General features: G+C 36.1%; 1 protein-coding gene across 2 annotated transcripts in view; it reads left to right on the top strand.

Annotated features, from left to right (window-relative positions):
- LOC141609382 (myosin-6-like) overlaps positions 1-9,658 on the top strand; it is a 35,794-nt gene extending 26,136 nt beyond the window's left edge. For both annotated transcript variants that reach the window (XM_074428451.1, XM_074428458.1), the window contains 13 exons: positions 321-414; positions 612-686; positions 794-964; positions 2,598-2,735; positions 2,883-3,062; positions 4,668-4,778; positions 4,857-4,927; positions 6,813-6,912; positions 7,456-7,512; positions 7,909-7,965; positions 8,651-8,731; positions 8,821-8,915; positions 9,190-9,658. In XM_074428451.1, coding sequence (XP_074284552.1) covers positions 321-414; positions 612-686; positions 794-964; positions 2,598-2,735; positions 2,883-3,062; positions 4,668-4,778; positions 4,857-4,927; positions 6,813-6,912; positions 7,456-7,512; positions 7,909-7,965; positions 8,651-8,731; positions 8,821-8,915; positions 9,190-9,304 — 1,345 coding nt within the window. In that variant the 3' untranslated portion in view covers positions 9,305-9,658. The remainder of the gene's footprint in view (positions 1-320; positions 415-611; positions 687-793; positions 965-2,597; positions 2,736-2,882; positions 3,063-4,667; positions 4,779-4,856; positions 4,928-6,812; positions 6,913-7,455; positions 7,513-7,908; positions 7,966-8,650; positions 8,732-8,820; positions 8,916-9,189) is intronic.
- The last annotated feature ends 1,544 nt before the right edge of the window (positions 9,659-11,202 follow it).

The raw sequence follows: 11,202 nt of genomic DNA on the forward strand, positions 1-11,202 counted from the left end.
CCTTCTATGAAAGAAGGGATGGCAGCTTTACCTGAACAGTTATGGTTCAAAGATCATTTCAAGACATACTTTCTTTCAAGTCTAGTATATGTATATGGGCCCTTCTGTATGCCTGACTTTATGTTGTACCAAGATTTAATAGAACGTGTAGGTGGTAAATACTGATAATTTGAAGATAATCTTGGAAATATTTGTCAAAAAATCTGACTATTGTGCTCAAATCTGTTGGTTCTAGTCATTGAAGTGCAATCAAATTATCTGTTACTATCGCTTTTATGTAAAGAATTAATTCTTAAATTGCATCTTTATTTGATTTCCAGGCTTGATGAAAAAATTGCGGACATGGAAACTGAGGACTATGTTCTACGGCAGCAAGCTTTAAAATCCTCCAGTAGAAGAATGTCAGAGCATCCGGTGAATATGCTGAGTCCCTGTCTGCTTTAATAGTGTTGTAATGATATGAAACTATCATCCATTTACTCTGTGTTATAATGGTTTCAGTCTTGCGAATGATCACTGATTGTAAGGCTAGTAAGGCGTGGCCACAACTTTGAGCAAATTGTCCTCTTTTTTTGATGTTTTATTGTTGCTAATATGAGTCTATTTGACAGGAACTCCCGAGTGGGACACCAAGGAAAAATTTTGGCACTGAGTCCTTGAGAAAATCACAGATGGAGAGGCAGCGTGTATGTATATCATGTCACTGTGAACAACATGACACTTTTTTCCTCTAGTATTAATTATCTAGGTCGGATCTATGGTCCCATGTGATTCTTGCAATCTCTGTCTGCAGGAGCTCTCAGATTCTCTTATCAAATGTGTGGCTGGAGATGTTGGCTTCAGTCAAGGGAAGCCAGTTGCCGCATTTACGATGTACAAGTGCCTTCTTCACTGGAAGTCGTTTGAAGCAGAAAGGACTAATGTCTTTGACCGACTCATTCAGTTGATTGGTTCTAAAATTGAGGTAAATATATCTGGATGCTAAAAGCCTAAAACAATGTCTATTTCAAAAGCTTCTAGCATCTGTTTCCATTTCTCCTATCATACTTTGCTCTTTGGATATCTTCGTTCGAGATCGAACATGAATGTATTGACAATGTTGATTCTTGCTTTTCTGATAAATAGTAATATCTTATATCGAAGACAGAAAATGTCCATTTCTGTTAGAGTGAAGCTTTCTTTTCTGGTTTTGGCACATAATGGACTCATGTTTCCATTTCCAACAGAGTCAAAGATTCATTATACTTTGGTTCTGGATTATGATGGAAATGGAATAAAGCAGTCATCGATGTAATTCTGATCGCAATTTTCAATTTGGGACATTTGGGAACCCCTTTGAGCTCTTTAGTCATTAGAAAGGGGTGAGGCTGCATAAATATGACCTCCCTTTGTGGAAGCCCTTGAGGCATTGTGGTAATGTTGTTGGATTGTGACGGAATAAATTCTAGAATCTCTTATAGTCCCATGGGCTTCTTTGTTCATGAAGGAGAAATGATAGTAATTTCCGGTTATGGATCACATGGAAACAAGCTCTTTGTTATTGGAGGAAGAAGGTTACTTTTGTTCTTAGACCTCCAAGACAGGGAGTCCTTATATGTAAACATATAGTAGTACAGAAAATTCCATCTCAGACTCAAGGTAGGGTATACATTTCTATACAACAACCTGACATTAACATATAAAGATGCTCTATAAAACACTGCTCAAATATAGTCAATAGGTTGTGGTACATTTGAAAAAAAAGCTAGAATGCATCTCTATCGCAGTTGCCAGTACCTTGCTAACTGTGCACATTTTAATAAAATCACCAATGCCTAAAAACCAAACCAGACCTTTCAGAAACTGTCCCCCTCTATAGCCAATCAACATCTTCCATAAGGAATGAACCACATCAGAGAAGAATACTTCACCAACCTATGATGATAATATCTGGGCTCAAAAGAGTTTTAAGCTAAACCCTAAAACCCTAAGTTGTTGAGGACAGCTTAGTTGTGTGTTTGCTCAAGGAACTCGTTGAAAGTCTATTTGGGTGTAAACATGATGAAAAACCGGTAGAGCTTCCCTGTCTTAGGAATAAATTTTGTAGATAAACTGGTTGTGGAAAATTACGTTAAAATTGCTGTGTTGAAAGCGCCTGCCAATATAGGTGAACACATGAAAAATTACCCATTAGAAGTACCCGATCATTAGGAGTACCGCAAAACTTCCCCTTGGATTCACTTGACCTTACATATTGATGGATCAATTATAAGGTTAATCCCAATGGTGTGATACTTTATTTCCTTCTTTATGGTCTGGCATATTACCCCAGCCAGATTGAATTGGATATCATCAGTGATGTCTACAAAGGTTGATCCAGTAGATCTGAGACATTATATACATGTTCACTAAGTGGATATCCGTGTTTGTGTCATTGGGGGGGCGGAAGAAGGGGGGGGGGGGGGTGTTTGTTCTTGTAAGCTAGTATGATTTGTTTTTGTTTATTTTTTACGCTGCTGCGATGGTTTTTGTTTGGTTGAATTTTCAAATCCTTCAAGTTGTTGCTTTTCTTCTTTGTTTTCCCGTGTAACTTTAGACTTCATACCAAAATCATGCAGAATTCTGATGATAACTGTCATCTGGCTTATTGGCTATCAAACACTTCTACGCTATTGTTTTTGCTGCAAAGGAGTTTAAAGTCAAGCAAAGACTGGAAACCTCCTCAACCAACATCTTTTTTTGGGAGGATGGCACAAGTAATACACCACTCATCAGAATAATGTTTAGTATATCATTTTGGTTAATAGCTTTTGTGATAACTACTATGTATCATTTATGCAGAATTTGTCGTACTAGTTTGATTAGTTGAGGTTTGATTCCTGATAGATCATTTTTTTTCCTAGGGATTTCGGTCCTCTCCTTCTTCTGCAAATATTCAACTTGACATAGTTCGTGCTGTGGAAGCTAAGTATCCGGCTTTGCTTTTCAAGCAGCAGCTAACTGCTTATGTTGAAAAAATCTTTGGAATTGTTCGAGATAATTTTAAAAAGGAGATTTCTCCCCTGCTTTCTTCATGTATTCAGGTACATTTTAATTTGGTTACTATGACCCTTATCCACCATCCACCTTTAAGTGCATGCTTTCCTTTTCAGTATTTTTTATGTGTGTGCCATTTGTGGACGTTGGGAATTCAGTGTGAACTATGATCCCACATCTTTTCTAGACTTCCTTTTTCCATCAGGTTTTATCAATCACCTTCATTTATGGTGCCGAAAGAACCATGAACTTTAAATATGGTAGAGGGAGTATGTAGAATTTGTTGCTCTAGATTCTCATGTTCCGTTCCTTCTGACAGAGCAACCAATTTACTGCTTTACAGACAGCTGAAGGATAAACTTGGACTTCCTAAAACAATTTTTAAAATCATTTGCACTTAGTTCAGGGAAAAAGCTGCTTACGTGTTTAACTCCCTATCTTGTTGAAGAAGCTTGGTGTTCATAATAATGATATAAATTTTTGCAAGGAGCGCCTAGGTGATCATTGTTGATTGAACATTTGGCTTAAAAAATCCAACCCTTTCCCTTGAGTAGTCAGGTCCCAAACTGATTCTGCAATATGCCCTTAATTTCATAGAATTTTAAATTATGTCATCTCATTGGAAGTACAATTACTCAATTCATCTTTACTTAGTATCTTTCTTCTCCCATTACCCCATAATCTTTAGGCCAGTACATACTATTACACGTATTATATTGTACATTAGTATTCTTTCAAAGCCCTAATTCTCCTGGAAGTATATTTAACGGATTATAATATGATACCAAAGACTCACTATTCTTTAGTTTGGATAGGATGTTACAATGTAACGTCGTCAAATGACACGCTGAAGTTGTGCTTCTTATATGGTGAAGTAATAATTGATCAATACATTTCCTGATGCAATTTAAATTGTGGCTAATCCCGGAACATCCTATTAGTATACTCCCTTTGTCCCGGTCATTTGTTTGCCTATTCCATTTTGGGGGGTCTCAATCATTTGTTTGCCTTTCTATTTTAGGAATGCCTTTAATGGGCAATTGGATCCTCTATACTCAATTTTATCCACTTGTCATCTAATCATTGGCTCTCTCCTCTTTCCTTGGTCTTTGTGCCAAAACAAAAGGCCAACAAATGACCGGGACGGAGGGAGTATTTAACACAAGTTAGTTCTGCGTACGTCCAACCACCTTGCCCTCATGTAGGTGAAAGCCTATGAGATGCAGGGGTAACGCTGTTGTTGCTGTTCTTGTTGAGATATTATTTTGTGGTTTGAATGTTAGTAAATAAAATGACAAAAATGAAACTCGTTTTTGTTTACATGTAGATAGTCTAACATGGTTACATGGTGATTCAATCAACGAGATAATAACCATCTAGAATAAATAAAAAATTTAGTAATTGCCTTTTATCATGCATTCATAAAGGACCTTCATGTCACTGACATGTCTACTCAATTAGTATAGAATTTCATTTGTCTTAAAACTAGTTTTTTATGCATTCTCAAACCATCATTGATGGATTTTGCGTCTTGTGTTAGAAGTCTTGACCTAGCGTTTTACCAACAATTAATTCTCCTCTCTCTTTTATATTTGATGTCTTCACTTCCAAATCAATAACAATCTTTGACATAAAATTATTTTGCCATGTAGGCTACAAGGATAGCACAAGGTGATACTTCTTTGCCAATTCCTGTAGAAAATCATTGGCGGAACATCATCGAAAACCTTCAAAAATTTCTTGACATACTGAAGGAGAACCATGTATGTTTACTTCTTGTAGTATTCTGAATGATTTAACAATCTTAACTTGTTGCTAATACTGTGTTGTTTCTGGTGCAGGTACCAAAAAATCTTGTACAGAATATCTTTACACAGATCTTTTTGTTTATAAATGTGCAGCTTTTCAACAGGTAAATTTTTTGTACTCCGTATCTCATCTCAGGGAAATGTATGGCAAATGAATAATATGAACTTGTATACAATATGGTAATATGGTGCATTCTAGTATGGTGAATGTAGTATTTGAAATTATGCACAATATTTTAAATTCACGAGTAAGATGACCACTTTAGAAAACAATATGAGCGCCTTATTTTTTATAAGTACGATCCCTTTGCTTCGTAATTATCATAGCCTTTAAGATCTTCATCACCTTAGTACTTGATGATTGGAATAAAGTATGCCGTCAATTCTTACCATCAACAATATTTATAAACCCAATTAAAAGTAGTATTAATCGGGGTCGAACCACGAGGACCGAGGGATGTATATTGAGTTTAATGCAAGTCTAGTCTAGTTGGGAAGCAAGAAGGATTGATTCTAAACTAATAATAAACTAAAATGAGTAGCTAGCAAAAGGTGTAAACAATCAATTTAAAGTCTAGGGTCTTCGGGTTCATCTAAGGGGGTGAAAGTGAATCATGGGTGAATGAAGGAGTCGAGGGTAAGGTTTAGTCTAGGGAATTGGCACATAGTCTTGGCCTTCCTAAGGATGACACCTAACTATCATCAAGCATACAATCCTCTCCTAACTATGCTATCAAAATCCCCCATAAACTTTCATAGACAAAGGACTTAAGCAAATAATGAAGAAAGACAAGAGCTTTCACTCAAGCAAATCATCAAACACCTTATATGCATGTGTAGGAGGACCAAACAATTTACCCACAACCCACATATTCATCACCCAATCATTCCATTAATTCCCACTTAGAATCCCCCTAAACCCTAGGGGGTCACTACTCACACATAATCAAAGAGTAAATGCAAACAATTTGAGAAAGACAACTAAACACAATGGAAAGCATGGTGTAAATTATAACAATGAAAATAAGAAATTGATATGTAAACTATTGATTTAGACAAAGTAAATAAGAAGAGAAATGTACCAACAATAAGGAAAGATGGTCACTTTGATTGAATTAATGAAGAGATTCTTCAATATCTCCAAATTACAACCCAATAACCAAATGTAAACAATTGATGATAACTACTACTAAACTAATTTTACTAAGTAATTGATATTGATTAAGGAAAGATTAGTGCTTTGATTAAGGAAAGATTGCATAAATTAAAGGAAAGTTTCGGATCTAGGGTTGTGTGTCTAAAATGAATTAATGAGAGGGGTATTTATAGTTTTTCAAACATTTAGGTTAAAAATTACAAGGAAATAGAAATGCGGGGAGAAGGAGTCTGAGCCGGCCGCCGGTCCTGGACCGGCTGGAAACCCGCTGGAACTTTCAGCTTTCATTAAGTTGCCAGGTACGATGAGCCGGCCAACCGGCTGCCTGCCGTCTCTGAACCGGCCCAGAGGAGGGATTCTCAGCCGGCTGACCGGCTGCCGGCCGGGAGTCCTCTTTCACTTCCTTTCTCCTTCTACGCCTTCCTTCAATCTTCTTCCATATGCTTGTCTTGTGAGGTCCTTTGCTAGCTCCCTTAGTCCTCTTCCCGATGCAAAACCTGCAAGGAGGGACATAAAACTCGTAGTACGGGACTAAATCTACAAAATGCAAGCTGGAAGGGTCAAAAACCGTGTAGGTTCGGGAAAAATGCATAGAGAAGAAGGGGGAAATTGACACAAAATGGGCACTCATCAGTACTTTATGTAGAACACTAAGTTAAAGTAATGTTTGATTCATTATGGTTTCCCCACCCTAGAAATAGCTAAACATATATGAGATTAACTGAGACGTTACCTCTCTGAATTCAATGAGCAAAAATAAGGATACCATCTTAACTGTAAGAAACAAGAAGCATGTAATGGTTACCTGAGACGTTACCTCTCTGAATTGACAGTCTGTTTATGCGTCAAGAGTGTTGTACATTCAGCAACGGAGAATATATGAAGGCTGGATTGGATGAGCTGGAAACCTGGTGTCAAGAAGCAACAGAAGAGGTATGGGAACACACCATCTTCTGCGTTGAAAATATTGTTGTTATCCTTTGTGGATGCTTACTTCTTTCCTCGTACCTCTTTATAAGAAAATTTTACACTTGGAATGATATCATATATGTGTCTGGACACTTATGACGCCTATAGTTCGGAATAGAAACATCTTTCTTGATAGATTCTAACGCATAATTAAGAATCACTGAAATGCCGAGGACAAGGAGTCCTCTTATCTGGGAAATTACAAGGCACCAACAGCTAGCGCACTTTCAAGATTAGTTTTAAAAGGCATGAGGTGCACCAAAGTCAATATCCTTTTTTTTCTTTAATGTAAACAAGAAAATATCATAAACCTCGAAACACAATATGAAGAAATTATACTAGGAAACCAGATGTGGCCACTATACATCGCAAAACGCGAGCCGAATGGGATATAGATACATTTTCAAACGTCATCTATGCCCATTCCTGAAGAAAAATATGTGCAATGAGCTAATTTCTTTTCTACTGTGGACATCAAATATTTGGCTTATGGTGTTACATTTATAGTTTGTAGGATCATCATGGGATGAACTCAAGCATACAAGGCAAGCTGTTGGTTTCCTGGTATGTTTCATTTATGCTACTGTTTTTCTAAAGTTGAAAACTTCATTTCCTTGTGTACTTGTCGATAAGGTTAGAAGGGGAAGTTCTTAACCACCAACCATTCTTTAAGAAATCTAGGTTCTTCATTCTATCGGATGTTCTACATTGTCAAGTATATTTGCTTTATTTTCATCCATCTTATGTGAAAAATGCTTCTGAAAGGCCAAGTGCTTCCAAGCATATTAATCTAATATCTGCCTGTTTCTTTTTCCAACTGAAATCCACTAGAAAACAAACGCTTAGAATACGAACTTGGTGTTATACTGTTATGCATGTTTATTTTGAATGGAGGAATGGGGTAGACTTATAATTACCCGAGTAATTGCCTTCTAATTCCTCGATTGGATCCATGTACAGGTCATACCCCAGAAATCAGATATCACCTACGATGATCTTACAAATAATTTGTGCCCTGTAAGTCTCTCTCCTAACCTCTTTGCGAGTCTAAATGAAGAACGTCTCGTTCACTTAAATTTGTACTGTGGACAGACATTAAGATGACATTGATACCCCATGGAAAAGATTCCTTATGTAGTTAACATTTTTGGTTTTACCATGGTACATATTCACACTAGTGTGATTTATCGTTTTCTTCACAAATATTCTTACGAGTTTATGACCTAGTTAACTAAAATCTGGTTAAACCTGACTTGCCTGGCCTGAGTAGCAGGTCTAGCTATAGTGTCCATAGATCAAGTTATTTCGTGGATTGGATTTCACTGTATTGTCTACGGCGATAGTTAGCAGGTCTAGCTTTAAGGAAGACCTACGTGAGCGAAGACCAAAGATGAAAGAGATGGTGAGTCAAATGAGCCACCTCACAATCTAGATAATACGGAGTATAATAATTTCATCCAAGGTTTCATTTAGAATCCCTAGTTGATATCTTACTATAAGCCAACATGCGGTGACTCCCTTAAGTTTCATATATATAAATTTCAGGTCACCTAATAATATGATAATAAGTTACCCAAACTACGCCTCCCACCACACGCATAGCGAGTCTAGTTTTAGTGTGTTCCAATTGCTACTTTTGTCGTGGGATTCTGTCGTCGGATTTTGATGTAGAGTATAGCTAACTTGAACGCTGTGTTTTCAGCTTTTGAGTGTCCAGCAGCTTTGTAGAATATGTACATTATATAGGGATGATAGCGACAACACGCAAAGCGTTTCTTCAGATGTAAGCTCATCAAAAACATTGTTGTGATCGTAGTGCTTCTTATTTTCTATAACGATTGATGTAAAGAGATTCTTTTTCGCTTTCTACAGGTGATTTCTAGTATGAGAGCAGTAATGACCGGAGAAGACAAAAGTGAAGACAGTGAAACAACAAATGATGCCTTCTTATTAGATGATACTTCCAGGTGAAGAATAACAAACGATTCCTAACATTATGTTCTATTTTAATCTTGTACTCCCGTCATCCCCCTTTTTATGAGAGAGACCCTCGTCCCATAGGTACTGTCCCCATTTAACTTTGATGGGTAAATGATGTGATTTTGACCGGTGCCTTCTCACAATACAAACTGATAAATATTAAAATTACTTCGGACACTAGAACTGGATATCTAGAGAAATTAATGATCAACGTTGGGTTGAACAAGCCAAGTCTTAAGTCTAACTTTACGTTAACTGCAGCATGCCCTTCTCTGTGGATGAGCTATCTGCATCCCAGGAAGATAGAGATTTTGCAGGAGTTAAAGCGCCTCTCAGTCTGGTTGAAAATCCAGACTTCCAGTTTTTGCAGGACTAAGCCAAGACGAAACAAGACAGTCACATATCAGCCTATATCCACCATGTATAGTCATCGTTTAATTGGAAATCTTCATTCTTCCCCCATTCTTTCTTCTGCTAATGTGAATTATATCATCCACAACCCCCTTTTGTATTATAAACTTAAAATTTAGTTTCGCGAAATTAGTAGTTTTTTTTTTTTTTTTTTTTTTTTTTTTTTTTTTGCTTCCTATAGTTTTAGGGGGTTGGGCAATTTTGATCCATAGCTCTTTCAATTATTGAAGTCCTTCAATCTTCATTCTTTGGTAGGAAATGGCGCTCTGTATATCAAGGATGTTCATGAAATAAAATTATATTTGTAGTGTTGTTTGCCTATCTTGGCTATTTTTTTTCTTGGTTTAAGGTTCCTCACAACCTTTATAACTTTATAGATCAATTGCCCATAAATGGTGCACAATCAAAATAGCTTAGAACTCTCAAATGTTGATCAAAAATCTGCAATGTTTTCCCTAAAAAAAAAAAGGTATTGCTCTTTCACATACGCATTTTACTCTTTTACATACGCAAAGTACCTTCTTATCCCTCTCATTTTTTTCAATTCTCTCCTCCCTTATCGGAGTAGTTATTTAAGAAATCAATCACCCTTTCCCATCGCTGCCACCACCACCGTTCCCGTAAGCCATCTTACCCGCTGGCGACTCGTCCACCATAGACCGACCAGCCAGCCTCTTACCCCAACAGACGACCACAACCACGACTCCACCAAAGAACCATCCTTCACGCAGCCCTAGTCAGTCCCGATGTTATGCTTGCACACCGCCATGACTTCATCCACTCACATCGCACATCGTTCCTGTACTCTTATGTATATTAGAGTTCATTCATTGAAAAAAAAATTAAGTCTTGAATGACTATTTAATTAAATCTCAAATTGACAAGCAATATGGACATTGTATTGATCATTTTTTTCATATTGAATTAGTGGCGAAAGAAATTTATCGAAAAAAATGGTACCCTAAACAATCTGACAAGCAATTACGGGAAGTCTTAAATGACAAGTTGATTGAAATTTGCCAATTGTGTTGTGCGACGAACACGCAAATAATCTAGTTACACAGTGCATTTTTGTGTAATATACAAAGCATATTAATGTAATTTTTGATAAATCGAAGTAGTTACTTGTTGAATATGAAAATTAAGATTCATAATTGAAGAATTTGAGTGAAATTGAATTAGGTTTTAGTAGAAAGACAAAGTAAAATCAAGGTTTTGTTTTGTTGAGGGGAGGGTAGTGTTTGGAAATATTGTCAAAAATTGTATATGACAGAGTAAAAGTCGTATGTGAAAGAGCAACACCGAAAAAAAATATGTACATGTGTTACACAAAAGTATAAGTAGCACCAAGATACAATGTGAGCATATCAATCAATCAATACTATATATTAAATCCAGAAACCAAGGGACTTCAATGTAATTAAAGAAAGTTATACAAATTAATTATACTATATAGTTTTAAATTACTAGCACCGTGTGATGGACCCGATTAAGGGACCTCAATGCAAATATTATATAGTTTGGGTTAAAATTAAATTATATAGAAGCTTGGTAATTTTAAAATATGGTCAATTTTCTTAAAATAAAATAATTAATTAAGATGGTCAATTTCCTTAAAATAAAATAATTAATTAAGGTGGTCAATATCAAGGAGACTAAAAGAAAGAAGATGCTTGGTAATTTTCCAAAATATTTATAAAATATGGTAAATTTCCTTAAAATAAAATAATTAATTAGTATAAACATGCACACTTATGGTATTAATTATTATCATCATAAAATTATATATTAAATTTAAAATCTATGCAATTTTATTAAACTTTATAGTTTATTAGATTTTTAGAGATGTTAATTATTTAACAT

Source organism: Silene latifolia, chromosome 1 (genome assembly GCF_048544455.1).
Source record: "Silene latifolia isolate original U9 population chromosome 1, ASM4854445v1, whole genome shotgun sequence".
In the NCBI taxonomy this organism is placed as follows: Eukaryota; Viridiplantae; Streptophyta; class Magnoliopsida; order Caryophyllales; family Caryophyllaceae; genus Silene; species Silene latifolia.